The 17065-nt window shown below is 29.6% G+C and overlaps 2 protein-coding genes across 2 annotated transcripts; both read left to right on the top strand.

Moving 5' to 3' along the window:
• The first annotated feature begins 1655 nt into the window (after positions 1-1655).
• LOC131622618 (uncharacterized) lies at positions 1656-3110 on the top strand. Its single transcript, XM_058893662.1, has 6 exons — positions 1656-1934; positions 2015-2282; positions 2372-2462; positions 2546-2628; positions 2751-2841; positions 2921-3110. The coding sequence occupies exons 1-6, from the start codon at positions 1656-1658 to the stop codon at positions 3108-3110; spliced, it is 1002 nt and encodes a 333-aa protein (XP_058749645.1).
• A 12824-nt stretch (positions 3111-15934) lies between these two features.
• LOC131622555 (auxin-binding protein ABP19b-like) lies at positions 15935-16573 on the top strand. Its single transcript, XM_058893590.1, has one exon. The coding sequence runs from the start codon at positions 15935-15937 to the stop codon at positions 16571-16573; it is 639 nt and encodes a 212-aa protein (XP_058749573.1).
• Positions 16574-17065: the final 492 nt, after the last annotated feature.

Raw genomic sequence — 17065 nt, 5'->3', positions numbered from 1 at the left:
AAATTTGAAGCTTCAAGTCTTGGTATCATTTTTTTTACTTTAGCATCACACATGAACCCTGAGTCTTCTTGTTGAGGTTTGATATGTCTTCATGTTGATTAGAATCATCTGAGAGTTTGAGAGACTAAACCACCAATGTTCCTTGAAACTTAAATCTTCACTTAAAAATTATTGGACTAGACTTTCCATTTTTGGGATTTCACTTAAAAGACTGGACTTCAAGCAGCAATGAGAGCAAAGGCAAGGAATTGATTCAAGTAAAGAAAGTAACCAAAACTGTGACTTAAAACAAATGTCTTGATCTTCAAAAGTATAACGTAGCTTAATTTAGGGGGATAGCTTGATCAACTATCGTATGAATTTTTTAGCGCTTAGTTAATTGACTTCAAATGTTGTTAACATCAAAATTAAGAAGCTACTAGTTGAATTGCATCTTTGTTACCCATCAGCTTCACCATCTTAGATCACTTTTAACTATATCTTCAAACACATAAATCCACAAAGTCATCTCCTAGAAGTATGCCAAACAGAGTTTAGTGGCTCCTTCTACCATGGCAGTAACGTTTATCGCTTGCTTTGAGACATCAGATCTACATATTTTTGAACCATCCAGAGGCCCTTAAAGGTTTATTATAACAATATTGCAATTGTGATATACTCCACCAACAATATGAGTTCTAAAAAGTTGAAATTTATCAATATACAATAACTTGTTGTGAAATAAATAGTTCAAAATTAACAAATTTTAATAAAAACATATAGGAACAAACTTAATGCTAGTTTATTTACTAACCAAAGATTTGACACCTAAGGTTTTTCATGGACATGTTACTCACATTACATAAAAAAATTTATGCCACTAATCTATAACGATTTATGTCATCGAGTATATTGATGTGGTGGTCGTCAGGGTTCCATCATAATTTACGTCAGTGGTGACATTCGCGGTAGTCTCATTATTGTTGTATGAGGTGATTACATTGTAAAATTAAAATTCTAAAAATAAAAAACATTTGAATGTGCGTCTAAAGAACTATGATATAATTATTAAGATATATTGATCAAGTGAGAGATTGTTGAAATATTTGATATTTAAATTTAATTATTATATTCTGATAATTACCATATGAAAATATATATTTGTATTAATTATATTAACTATTTGTCAAATTAATAATTTTAATCAATTAAGAGCTAAAATAAAATTAAAAGTTATATAGTAAAATTTCCATTAAAAGTTAATTAAATATTTAGTTGGGTATATAAGTTCAAATATGAGTAAGTGTTGTGATTAGGGGTGACAAAATAGATGGGTTTAATAAATATATGAACTAAATTGCTAATGGATAGATCAAAACAATTCATCAATCCATTAAAAATCCACTAAATTTTTTTTTTAAATTCATTCTAATTCATCCATTAACTATAAAATTCATCAAATCTATAATATAAGAAAGTTCTATCTTTTTGAACTTTCTATGTGGTGCTGCCAAGTGGCTTAGTCTTACAGCAGAATTTGTTTCTTCTTGATGCGCCATGTGTAATTTTGATGATTAATGAACGTATGTTGTTCCATATTCCACCATTGATGTCTCATATAATTGGCATTAAGTTCGGTTTGTCCATGCAGCTTCTATGCTTAATGAGGACTTTATATGTTTCTTTCCATTCAGCTTCAGCATCGGTTATGGTTATGTAATGAAGAGTGGAATGAAGAGTTTGTAACTCCTACATGGTTTGGTTATTTATGGTATTGGTTGGCTACACTTTTCTGCAGTATCATACCAGTGTTCAATATGGCAAGACCATTTGCAAAAATATGTGACATCAATGACAGCAAAGAACTTTGGAAAGTTTCTGTTCGTGTGCACCACAAATGGACAGTTGTTTCGAACAAGAGGGAGCATTTTGAGATGATTTTTGTTGATGTATCGGTAATGAAGTGAATTGTTCGGTTGTTTTTACATATATTGTTTCTGGTTTGTTGTATGTTTGATTTTAATGTTTTTTCCAGGGTAGTGACATACATGTTGTTGTTCCTGCACCGCATGTATCTCTTTTTTCTGAAAAAATGGTCTTGGATCATAGTTACACTGTTTCCAATTTTAAGGTTCAGGCTAATGTTGCGGCTTTCAGACCTTCGTCTCATAAGTTTATGTTGAAGTTTACTACTGGCACTACGGTTACGGATGATAACAACGCTGAAATACCTCCAAAGTCGTTGGTGTTTACTAAATTTACTGATATAATAAACGGCAACTTTAACAAGGATGTGCTAATAGGTATAATATTTTATCTCTATTCTGTTTGACTGGATTTGTTTTTTATGTGTTGTTTCATTTTAAGGTTTTTTTGGCTGTATGTGTTTTAGATGTCATTGGTATGGTGGAAAGTATTGGGTATTCACAGACCACATCAGGTGCCCGGAAGCAGCAGATTAACATGATGCTGCGTGACGGGGGGTTTGTATTCATATTTATTGTATAATTTATCGAACATATCTTATGTGACTATGTAAATGACATGGTTTGTATTATTTCTTCAGTGAGAATACTATCAATTGCACGCTTTGGGAATCCTATGCTGAACAATTCATGAAGTTCAAGCAGGAGCGCGGAGATGATTCTGGTCCTATTTTTGTCATGATTCAAATGCTAAAGTCAAGGAACAGGGTTAGTAATTGATCAAGTTTGGTGTTAGATATCCTTGTATTTTGATACAGATGGTTATGTAACATTCTATTTGAATAGGTAAGTTTCCACTGTCTGTGACAAACACGTTTAATGTTACCGTCCTTGGTCTGAATACTGATTTACTGCCGATGAAAGAGTTTATAGAAAGGTATGCTCCCTGGATTTTCTCTTGTGTGGTTTTAATTTTTATGCAATGTGATTGTTACATTACTGTCTTGCTTTGACAGTTTTCCGAAGGATTCCATGATTACGTTGTCTGGCCAGGAGGGTTCCAATTCACAGCTTTCAGCACAGAACTCTGAAAATCAACAGATGACTCCTGTACAGAAATTGCTTTCAAAGGTTGTTGTAATGCCTATTGGGGATATTATAAAACTCAGAACTGTATGTTTGGAAGTTGTTGGCCATTTATTCTGATTTAGTATATATTTCCATTTTTCCGTTGCATTTGACTGTGTATCGTATTATCTTTTGGTTACATAATTGCAGATTACATTTTGTGCGACAGTGGGAGAAACTAAAATGCTGGTTGCCTCTCCGTATGGCTGGTATTATCGTGGTTGTCATGCTTGCTCATGTATTGCGCGTGGTGACAGAGCTCCGTTTGAGTGTGAGGCTGGACATTTCACTGAGGCAGAGATTTTTAGGTTAACATCCTTGTCACATGTTTTATGTTATTTCATTTATATGTGTGATTGTCAAGGTACTGCACATTACCTTTTTGAGTGCTCTATGTATACTGCGAATGTAGGTATAAGATTGAGATTGAGGTTACTCATGCCGGGAATACCTGTAACTTTTTATTTTGGGACCGAGAGTGTGAGTTACTTTTGGGATTGTCTGCTTCTCAGCTGCGTCATACAATGATTAAGGTATTTCTGTTTACATACCGTTGGAAAAACATAGACAATTATGCCAGAGTTAACTGATCTTTGTCTTGCAATCTCCTACAGGCTGGCATTCATGATCCCTTGGAATTCCCACTGGCATTGGATCAGATGTTGGATTGCAAGATGGCTTTCAAAGTTAAGTGGCAACCACGTTGGAAGAATGCCTTTGTCGTTATGCTATTGAAGAATGACCCTTTTGTGAAAGAGCTTGCTGATCAGTTTGACACAGATGAGGTATTTGAATTTAATCTTTGCATGTGTTATGCAAATTAAAATCATTGTAAACTGACTTTGCGCATATTATGATTTTGTACTATGTTTCGAATGATTTGTAGATGAAACAGCCTGCTGTCGAAGCAATGACCACTGTTCGATCCGAACCTAATTTTGTCGTCGTAAGGACGTTTACTGTACTCAAATGTACTCCACTTTTAATGTACTGTTGAATATTAATTGTGTGATGTTTGTTCACTTATGTAACAGGATCTTGATGTGAGTTCAACGCACAGCACAGATCCACTTACTCCTACTGGAAAAAGACACTTTCCAGGCGCATCAAGCGAGTCAACAACCTCGGATGCCACGTGTGATGGAGAACTTTCATCAAACAAGTTAAAGAAAATTATAAAAATAGAGAAGATAGATTAGTAGTTCCTGCATAATTTTAAGTATGTTTGGGTGTGTTTTTGTTTTATGGTGTGGACATGTTTTATTTCCTTTCCACTTTATTTGTTTTTTGTTTGTATTGCCACATAAACAAATCAGACTTGTAAGTCTGTTTCTGTTATCTTAATATAAGACTTTTCTGTTTTTCCTTAATCATCTTTTCAACTGTTATGATATTCTTTGTTTTTTACTCATTTCCAATATCCAAACTAGCAATCTTGGTTACAACTACACGGGTAAAAGACACATAAACCTTATTCAAGAGTTACTCACGTGAAAATGAACTTGCCTTTTTACTGAGAAGTCCACACAACTAGCATGCACCGACAAAATGCTCCGTTGAATGTTATAAATAATCAAAATTAATATAGCTGCGCATATGACATTGTATGTATTCTCTTCAAATTGTTGACATTTATCTGAGCACCTGTTGCAATTTGATTGAATGGGATCACCTACTGAGTTAAATAAAGGTACACATGAGAGTTAAAAATATGTTAATGTCCATTCATGTTCTCATTAATAAGGACCGTTATAATAGGTAATATAAAGATTGTGCATAACGTTTTGAAATTATAATGACAAGACCTTCCATTTGCATTGTATAAAGTATATAGCAGATAATGCTTCACTTATTGCCTCATCCCAATCAACTTTCCAACATACCCCATTAATATTATATCTGTTTCATAACAGCTGTTATCACTTGAGTAATGTGAATCCATACAGTTTTATATTGTAGATTTCATACAGTTTAATATTGTAATTGGAATTGATATTGTTACTTCCAGGAGGTAACAATATATATGTGTAATAATATTTCAGTTCAACGATGATGTTGCAGACATGTTACGACAGACAAAGCTTATAATATGGGATGAGCCACCAATGGCGCATAAGTATGCAATAGAATCGCTTGACAGAACTTTGAAAGATGTTATGAGTGCAAACAAAAATTCAACTGATGTATTTGGTGGAAAGGTTGTTGTTTTCGGTAGCGATTTCAGACAGATTTTACCTGTCGTCCCCAGAGGCAGATATTGTACACTGTGCCATAAATGCATCTTACATATGGCATTCAGTTGAGGTATTAACATTGAAAAGAAACATGGCCATTCAAACTGAATAGGAGACAGTTCCCTATTATAGTTTCCTATTCTATGACAATCAACAAATCACAGGGACAGTCATTAGATAACGTTGGTTTGTACTTACCAAAAGATGTATTCACACATGGCCAGATTTATGACGCATTGTCAAGAGTAACAACAAAAAAGGGAATCAAAATACTGATACATGATGAAGAAAAGAAATTCAGGGGGAAAACTACAAATGTTGTGTATAAAGAGGTTTTTAACAATGTCTAAGTTTTAAAAATTAATCACGGTAAATCTGTAACAGCAGTAATATATATTACTAACAGCATATTAGTAATGCAAGTAACAGCAGTAATATATATTACTAACAGCATATTAGTAATGCAAGTAACAGAAGTAATATATTTATAGCATAACATCTAAATACCAAAATCATATATATTAATATAAAGGTGGAGCTAAGTCCACCAGGGAATTACAAAATGTTTAATAGATAGATACCTATAACAAACTTTTACATCATTTTTCAATTTTTTAACATTGTTACAAGTATCTCCTTGCTGACGGGATCCTTAATGCTGAAACCCATAGAGTCTCCATCAAGCAGGCACATTTCCTTGGCAAATTTGTACCAACCACGCCCTAAGAACATCTGACCCTTTTCGGTATGATGAACTTCACATTCATACCTAACTTCTCTTTCCCAGTCAACCAAATCTACAAACCTTGCTCCATTGAGCCAGCGACTTGCCACAATATGCTCAGGAATTTCCTGCAATATTAATATAAAACAACATTACATTATCCCATTAACTGATAGGGAAAGACAATAAGCTTAAAACGAATAATAACTTACAAGAAGACATGACTGAGACATCTTCCCATTAGCCACATCTTGCTTCCAGATACAATATCGTAACTTAGCAGGCTGCTCTGCATGGCAACTAACATCCTCACCATCCGGTTCATGGCATCTGAAACATAATAGAAACAAACAACATGGTGAATAAATAAATGTGTTATCAAACATTCTAAATTTAAGCATAAAAACATATACTCAACATAAGCTAATTCAAACATACACAGAGTTATCACAAGTGACAGCTTTCTCCATAGCCATTTGGTTCACCGAGTTTTCTTCACCTGCATGCAACCATATATAACTTTTAAATTCAAAATGTAACAGAACAACCATTCAAATGATATGTTTACCTTTACCTCTCATTGCTTGATCAACACTTCCTTCCATCTTTTCAGAAGTTCGCGGCTTACACTATTGGTTGCAGAGTAATGATGACTGCTTCAGTTTTTAGTGCTTTCAAACTTCCTACACATTACTTATATAACACTCTAAATGGACTCTTCACATACCTGCAACTTTTTCACAGTCCAATAGAATTCAATGCAATTGTTCAATTAGTCTTCTTTGCATTTACATCACTTCAAAACAGTTTTCATTTTATTTATATTCCTCACGAAAAACATTAACTGCCCATAACCCAATTGATCTTTCACATCCCAATATAATATAACACATTACAGCTATTTTATAACCATCTAATATTACCATACTACTCTTTAACATATACTCCTATTAAATTGGATTTTCAACTATTCATAAGTCCATTGTTGTATGTTCACCATTTAGATTTAATAGCCTACCATTTACAGGACCCATACCCCTACTTATACCAACAATAATGAAATTAGGAACCCTATTCGGATCAATTTTAATAGAAATCCTGTTCAATACTTATAATAAGCAATACTTGATTTAAAAACAGATTGGTAATCAATTTTGCATATAAAACCATGGTAGATTAAAACCAAATTTGATAATATTTAATTTAAAACCATACATAGTACCATAATTGTTAATCTTTGTTCACATCCACCATTACAACAAAAAAACAAAACGATAATTCCCATACAAACCAAACTGCCAACAAACAGTACTATACATCCACCACAAACATTGCCTAACCAACAGCTCTATCAACGATCACCACTGCGCTCCACTGTAACCATAATATCTAACACTGGCGGGTAATAAATCACAAAGTGCACTTTATCTCCTTCTTTCAATTCAGCTGCCCTTACATAATCAAACCATTCTCCATACAAATATGTTTCATTTTTTTTGGCCTCTTCTTCACATTGCACTCATATGGGTACCCGTTGTCCACATCATTGAGGGTAATCTCTGCCATTCCAGCAAGTCCATATTTGTCTACTATTTCTACAGGAATATGCTGCACTCATTGACAGACAATATCAGTTACATTACTTCTGTGTATAACACCATTGTGCCAACAACTATAGACTTTGAACACTGCTTACCATAACATTTGAGCAAAACTTCTTTACATCATGAACTTCACGAGTCCAGTATGCTTCTTCCAGCTCCTCCTGTATAGGACTCATTTCCCTGAAATTAACACCACATTTACAACAAAATGCCAACACAACCACATCAGTATACCTATAACTATAATATATTCCCTATCACTTATAAATAAACTTTACCTCTCACTATCAGAAGATATTATTATGTATTCATTCAAATCAGCAGTATCTGATAATCCCACAGAACTTCCTATCCCATCTTCATCATTCCTTCAACACAATAACATACAAACTATTCATTAAACTAAGTTGTAACACATTATTCGGGAAACACATTCAATTTTGTGGAGGTTAAATGGAATTCAATGCAAAAAATAAAATAAAACTATAAGATTACCGTTTATTTTCGACAACACTGGCAGCCTCTTCGACAAGATTCAATCTTTCATGTTGTTTCTTCCATTCCTCCATAACATCCTCATTCTCATGTGACCCACTCAGTATCCTCTCAACTGTGAGCCGCTCCCATGGTGTTTGCAACTCCAACCGATCGGGTGAACTAAAATCAAAACAACATTGCGACCTCTAAATGGATGAATATCTTCTAATAAACTCTGCAAAAAACATAAACAGTAACACATGCACATACCTCATTCGAAGAGAATACCTTCTTGGTTGTGACATTTTGTTCTTCAAACGTATCACCGGACCCTGCGTTTCTTACAGCAACAATGCCAAACACAGACTTAAGAAGACACAACCTTTGATTGCCAACACGTTGAAGAGTTATGAAATCCAACGTTTCTTTAATTTTAAATGCCAACGTTATGTAACAATAACAATAATAGGATTCTTTTGTGGGCCTATTAACATATTAGGTCTAACAATTAAATTAGGTATTCTGCAACAAGGATAACCATCTAAGGCCCAATAAACTTTAATGTCCTATTAACTTACATATATTAACTAACTATAAGGCCCAAAATATATTTTTAACCTATTTAAATTATTTTACCTTATTAAATTAACTTACACATATATATTCATTTTCCCTATTTTATTTAAGTGCCCTAAAACCCAATGCGCAAGACCGACGGGTACCCGTGCGAACGCACGGGTAAGGCACTAGTTCATCCATAAAATTATTTCAAAAACTTTTAATTTTATTTATTTATTTAATTTTTAAATTTAAAGAAAATTTGAAAATAAACCTCTCTTAATTAATTTTTTTAGTAAAAGTTACTTAAAAACATATTGTTTTTATCTTCTCTAACACAGTCGCTCTCTTTCTAACACACAACAAATATTTCATATACTAATATTGTAAATAAATTTAATTCACTAGAATATAGAATATATGTTATAGTATATTGAGCATATTTGTAGTATATATATTTAGGGAGCGTATCCAGAGAACTGATATCTTTTATAAGAAACGAGAACTATTAATATCAATCATCAGATTTAATCAACGCTTACAATTTAATAATTCCACATAAAGAGCATTTTATTGAATCTTTTCTATTATGTTTAATATTTTCATAAAAATATAATCTTACCAAAAATACCTTTCAATATGCTATTTAATTTTACCATTAATATATAAAATTTAACTTTTTCATGATATATCGTACAATTTTTTTAACTCTGTTGATCCTTTCAATCTATTGCAAAATAAAATCATTTTTTTATTGTTATGGAATTTTAATATTATTTATTTTACTAAAATGTACGTGTATGAAATATACAATTTTTCATATTATTATTTATTGTATTTTTAGGGAGTGCCAGATATTATTATTCATAAAAAAAAATTCTATATTTTTGTATTGTTAAATAGTTTTTCGGATATTTTAATTTGATTGATTTATTTATTTCCAAAATTCTTTTTTTAACTTTACAAATTTTATCATGGTGACTATTTAAAATAAGTTTTACTATTTTTATAATATTTTAATAATTGAGGACTCCTTTTGATATTGGAAAACTAGAAATTTTAATATTATTATTTATTTAAATTTTTTTATATGAAGTTATCATTCTTGCCAGTAGTATGAAAAATATTTTCATTCGATAATTTTATATTGAAAATAAATAAATAAATAATAAAATTAAAATTTATAATTTGCCAATAGTTAAGAGGGGTCATAACTATTAAAATATTATAATAGTCACAATAGTAAAATTTGTAAAAATAAAAATTTCCAAACACGCAAATAAATAAATCAACAAAATTAAAATACCGGTAATAGTTTTACATTTTTTTATTAAAACATAAAGAATAAATTAAATTAAAATATTGTTTTCTTATAACAGAAATATTTTTAGTCACATAAAAATATAGATGATAAATTAATAATGGGTTTTTATTTAGTAGAACTTGCTAAAATAATAATTTCCTAACTTGTAAATAAATAAATCATTCAAAGTAAAATATAGGTTATAATTTCAAATTCTTCAATATTTTTAATAAATAAATATATAGGTGATAAATAAATCAAATTTTTAGTCAACAAATTAAATAAAGTTATACACGTTAAACATGTCTATTTTACAGTCATGTCTATTTTAATAGAATAAATAATATCAAAACTCCCTAACAATAAAAAAATATAGAATATGATTTATTTTTTATATAATAAATATGAAGAATCAAGAGAGTTTGAAATAAAAATATACTAGATAACATGGAAAAACTAAAATTAATATATTTGATATAAAATTAAATAGCATATAAAATAATATTTTTGGTAAGATTCAATTTTTATGAAAATTTTAAATATTAAGAATAATAGAAAAAGATTCTATAAAGTGTTCTTTATATGGAATTATTAAATCTTGAGCATTAATCAAATCAAATGGTTGATATCGATAGTTCTCGTTTCTCAGAAAAGATATCAGTTCTCACCATATACGCTCCCTATATATATATATATAAAGAAAAATTATATTCACACAAAGCATGACTTTAATTAATTAGAATGAGACTTTCCATATTAAAATAAGTCTCATAGTTTCTGCATATAAAAATATAATAAAAATTAATCATTTTATTTGTTACTAATCTAACAACTTTTAAGGGTGTGTTTGGTTCAAATGAGGGGGAGGGGAGGGATTTTAACGGAGGGAAGGGAGGGGGAGGGGAGGGGAGAGATTTTTTGTAATTATATATATGTTTGGTTCAAACGAGGGGAGGGGAGGGAAGGGATTTAGTTTAAAAATATGTTTGGTTCACGAGGGGAGGGGAGAGATTTTAATAATAATTTACAATTTTATCCTTGTAATTTTATATAAGTGATATGATACTCAATTGTAAAAATTTTATAAATATTTTCTTGGAAATAATATTTTAATAACTGAGTGATTAAAAAGTTATAACTTATCGCATAATATTAAAAAAATTGAGTACACTTGATTCGTATTATAACTTTCGACACAAAATAAACTATGCGTTGATAACAACTTTTGAATACATAAAATAAATTATAATAAAAAATATATATAGTAGTTATAATTTTTATTAAATAAAAAAATAAAAAATAATTTGAAGGTGAAGAGTAATTATAATAAGTTGATGGAAGCAATAGAGAAAAAATAACAAAAAAAAAGTAGGAACATGAAAGAAAAAACTATTTTTAAAATAATAAATTAAAATTGAGGATATTTTAGTAAATATATTAATTTAATTAATATTAAAACTCAAATCCCCTCTCCTCCCCTCCGAATCTCCCCGATTCGGAGGAACGCAAAAAGTGTCATTTGGAGAGATTTTACTCCCCTCCCCTCCCCTCCTCTCCCCTCCTAAAAATTGAAGCAAACACATTTCATTTTAAACATTCTCTCTCCTCCCCTCCCCTCGCTCTACCTCGAATCAAACACACCCTAATGTACAACGTATCTCAATAACAAGAGGAGACATTGGTATAAATGGAAATGTACCAATGTATATTCATTCTTTTGTTATATTTACGTCTATAGCTGATAAATAATTCTATTAAATTTTAAAAATAAGTGTTGATTAATTAAAATGGTAGTTGGGAATAAAATAAAGTAAAAGGAATGAAAATCTAACTCGGCCAGTCGGCCTATAAATTTGCCCCAAATAACAAGGAAGAAAAGCATCACATCACATAAACTCTTTCTTTACACTATATTAGACTCTACTATTTTCAATTTCTTTTAAAGGAAACATATAGGTGTTTTTTTTTTTCTTGTTTCATACTCCACTTGTATCTTTCATCTTTATTTATTTATGGGCATTTAGAGCTTAATGGATGACAAAAAAAAATGAAAGATATTTATCATGTTTATATTCAGAAAAATATACTACATACTACCACAATTAGTCTTTATATAAATTCTATAAAAAAAATTAGAAAGATATTTAATAAGAGTGAATTTTTTGCCGCATAGTAATTTTGAATTTAAAAAATTAAAAACATATTTAAGAACTTACACTCATCGGCAATTATCATAAGTTTATTAAATTGATGTCAAACTGTCCAAAGTAGAGATGTCAACTTGCCTTTGTTAGTGAGGATTTTATGTTTGGGCTCTAAAGAAGAGGAATTTTCTCCCCTAGGGACGTAGATGGGGAACAAAATCTCCCGAAATGCACCTCGAGGACGGGGGTGGCATAAATATCCCCGCCCCGTGGAGTCTCCGTCCCGTCTAAAATAATATAATGTCCTTAATTTATATATAATTTTAAATTATTATGGAAGTTTATTTGTCATTTCATATAATTAATCTTACACATTTAAAATATATATGTATTGTTAGTAAGAGAATGAGATTTAAATGATTATTTCAATTTTTTTTAGTTTGAAATTTTGGTGGTCATGACACTATATATGTATTGTTATTAAATATTGTTAAAACAATATATTTATCTTAAAGGAATTATTCCTAAATTACTTGTGGTTAGTTTTTAAAGTTTTTACTATTAATTTGGTTTAAAATAATAAATAAAAATAATAATATTTATGGATCTCCGTATAAACCTTGGGGATCCGTAGAGACCCGTAGAGATCTGCGGAGACGGGGATGGGGGACAAAATCCCTCCATAACAGAGATCTGAAGCGAGGATGAAGAATAGATTCGAGGGCGGGAATTGTGATGGGAATGTATCCCCCGCCCCGTCCCGCCCCATTTACATCACTAGCCCATAGCCAACCTAATGTGGACTTAAATGAAAGGAAAAAAAAAAAAAACAAGTTAGATTGGCTTATTTTATAGTTTTCTTAGGTTTTAGATTTAGTGGTCCGCCTAAAACATAACTAAACTTAATTTTTTTTAAAACTAAATTTTACTTGAAACTCCTCTAATTATTCTTGGCACCCCCACATAATCCATAAATTTGACCATAATATCTTTGATTTGAAGAATTTATCAGATTTTTAAAATATCTGACAATATATGGGGGTGTATGGTTTTTTTTTTTTTTTAAATCTGATAAAAAATCTGTTTCATTTTGATTTTTTACTTGCATAATTTTTTTCAGAAATACGTTACATGTGAATTTTTAAGTAGATTTTAGAATAATAAGTTTCTATTGGATTTCTAAAAGATCAATACCTAATTTTATGCATTATTATTAGATTTTTCAAAATATCTGATAATATACGTGGGGATGTACCGTACTATTGTTTTAAAAATCCAATAAAAAAAATCATTCTCTATAATATATTAAGTGTTTCATTTTTTACTCGTGAGATTTGCTACGAAAATACATTACCTACATATTTTTCCACAAGTTTTAGATTGTATTCATTTATACATTTTTATCATATTTTTAAAGACCAATACATCATTTTATACATTTTTATCAATTTTTTTTAAATATCCAGTAATGTGGGGGTGTACTAGATTTTTAAAAAAATCCGATAAAAGTTCTTTTTTTTATAATATTTTAAGTCTTCGATTTTTATCGGTGAAATTTGTTGCAAATATGAAAATACGTTACCAGAAATGCAAACACCACTGATAATGAAAATATACAATGATAATAAAAGTATTGAATATAGTACAACATCATACCCTGAGATGAATTCAAGAGCAAAGAAGTGTCTCAAGATAGGTTTCTTACTGTATCTTCTCCTATAATTTCTAAAATTATTTTTTTAAATAGATTCTTGTTAAAAATGTTTGATGTTAGTTAGGAAAAGTATGGATGTAACATAGCAATGTTGTTGTAGTTGTTACGTTGTTATTAGAAATACAAAACTCAACAACAACAACAACTATAATTACGTCCATGTTATCCTAACAACATTAAACTTTTTTACAAGTATGTATTGGAAAAAAAATTGACGATTACAAGAGAAGAAATTATATTAAGAAACTAATTTTAATCAAAACGTTTTTTTGGTCCAACCAATCGAGGAAAACGCTGTTGATTTTGTAGTTTAGATTCAACATCGATGAAAAAACCAACTGAAAAAAAGAGGGTGGACTTTCCATCACATCCTTCGTTACCTCGCCCATAAAACTGAGGTAAAAAACATATTTCAACCGAGATAAAAAAACTTATCATGTAGTAGTGGTCTTATATTAATTTTTTATTTAAAAAATGCCTCAAAAGTTTTAATTTAATTATGAATATATAAAATAACAATTTGTTTTATGTATTCACATAATTGAGTGGGTAAAAGTGAGACCCAATTTTCAAATTTATTTTAAAGGTTTCTAAATTAGTTGGGTCGTCTCTATTTTACATATTTCAACGACCAAATCCAATAAATCAATTTTGCAAGACTATAACAAAAAAAAAACAAGAATCAAAAGAAAAATTCTTAGAAATGTAAGGATCAAAACCAAAAAAAAATACATGGACCAATTAAAATGTAAGGATTAAAACCAAACAAAATTGTATAGATAAATTACATATTTAAACCAATTAAAATGTTAAAGAGGAAGAATGGAGAAGAAAACTAAACCAAAAAGAGAAATTAATTAAAAGTAAGATAATTAGATGAAAATTAACATATATGTCGCCATTACTAACACGGTTACATCACATATACTAATCGACGACCTAATTAAAAATTATAAATAATAAATTACGAATAATCAATAAAATGTAAATTCATTTTATGTTCAAAAATATTATTTAAAAGATGAAGGTGGAAAATGACCCCCTAAGTCTATGATCTTCTTCTATTTTATTTATTAAATTAATATCTATTTTTCTCTTGTGATATTTGAAAAAACTCTCCAAAAACACATATACTCTCTCTACTATTTCAAGATTTATGATTTTGGGATTTGCAAGAGTTTGAACAATGGATCTTGAGTGTTAAGAGTGGAATCTTACCAATTAGACTATAATTATTTTTGTTTAATAACTCACTATGCTATATATTTATTAAGTTTATTGAATTATGGACACAGTTTCGCAAATAAAAATCTATTTAATTATGAATACACAATTTTTGAAATAAAATCCATTTAATTATGAACATATTATTTTGTAAATAAAAATTCATTTAATTATAAATACACTATTTTTCTATCATTATTTAAAACTAATACAAAATAAAATTTATATTTAAATCACATTTAAATAATATTCAAACTAAATATTATAAACTAAAAATATTTAATTATTTGTAATAATATTCAATTTTCAAACACATTTAAATTCATATGAACTAAAATAATATTCAAGCTAATTTAAAAACTTAATTTTTTAAAATAATAATAAAATAAATTTAAATATTGTAGTTTTCAATATGATATTCAAATATATTTAAAAAAAATAGTTTGCTATTTTTTTGAAGTTTTTTTAAAAACAATATTTTTAACAAGTAATGAGTTTAAGCCTTTGTTGTAGTGTTATTGTTTTTGGTGAAAAACATTTAAACTACAAAAAAAAAGTTTATTAGACTTAAATTATACCGAACAAACTAAAAAAATTGTGAATGTGTTTTAATATTATATTAAAAAAATTAATATTATTTTTAAAAATTAAATATTTAATTTTTTTTAAATAAGTTAGAAATAACTCATTTTTATTTTATTTTTAATAAATGCTACATATATATATATAGTCATTTATATTTGTTAGTAAAGTTATTTAAACTATAATTTAAATTTAAATAAAAATAGAAACATGGAACAACCCAATATATCTGGCAAGTGAAGGCTTTATATATGGTCCATCTCCATCTTGTTGTAAGAATATTACTATAATAGAAACCTAACTTCTCTATTCTCTTTCTCCACATCTAGTTTTCGAAAATGAAGATTATTCATATTATATGTTTTTCTTTCGTTCTTCTCTTATCATATACCTCTCATGCTAGTTCTTATACTAATGATTTTTGTGTAGCAAACTTAATGCTTCCAAACACTCCTTCAGGATATCCATGCAAGCCAGAAAAAAGTGTAACTATGAATAACTTTGTGTTCCATGGCTTTGTACCAGGAAACACAATAGAACCTTTTAATTTTAGAATAACCACGGCATTTGTCGATAGTTTTCCGGGTCTTAATGGACTTGGTATCTCTGCAGCAAGGGGAGATATTGATATAAATGGAACAATACCAATGCATACTCATCCTGATGCAACTGAATTACTTATCATTGTTAAAGGCCGACTGACTGTTGGATTTATTACATCGACAAAAGTTTATTCGAAAGTTGTTAAGCATGGTGATATTGTTGTTATTCCAAAGGGACAATTGCATTTTATAGCTAACTCTGGTGTTAGAAAAGCTATTCTTTTTGAAGCTTTTACTAACTCAAATCCTAGTGTGCAAATACTTGATAATCAGTTATTTGGAAACAACTTATTAACCTCCTTGATTGCACAGACTACTGCACTTGATGTGTCACAAATTAAGAAGCTTAAGGCTCAGTTTGGAGGCAGCGGCTAAGATTGGTTACTTATGAATCATCCACTTCTATATAATTTTAAATTAAGTTATGTTAACAATAATACTTATGTGTGTTCATTTTTCTCTTTTATGTCAAAATTTCTAGTTTAAATAATGTAAGAGAATGACATGATTCATATTTTCTTATATAATCTTGTTAATGGTGTGATGAAAACACACGGAAGCCATGGGAGAAGAGAAAAAAAAGATGAACAACTATAGCAAAGATCAGCGAAGGAGGTAAAAGAGAAAAGGAGAAGTTGTTACTTTATTCATTGAATTGTGTAAAAGTACAAGAGTAAAGTATATATATACAAAGGTTAATAACTAATGGATAAGGCATATATGGCTGTACACATGTAAGGCTGAGATAAAGCAAAATAAAGTAGAGAAGTTATACTAACATCCTCCCTCAAGTTGGACTGTGGATGCTCAAGAGTCCTAACTTGCACAGTATGGATGACAAAGCAGGAGAATGTAATGGCTTAGTAA

Source organism: Vicia villosa, unplaced genomic scaffold (assembly GCF_029867415.1).
Source record: "Vicia villosa cultivar HV-30 ecotype Madison, WI unplaced genomic scaffold, Vvil1.0 ctg.000032F_1_1_3, whole genome shotgun sequence".
NCBI lineage: Eukaryota > Viridiplantae > Streptophyta > Magnoliopsida > Fabales > Fabaceae > Vicia > Vicia villosa.
This window is presented reverse-complemented; position numbering and strand designations above follow the sequence as displayed.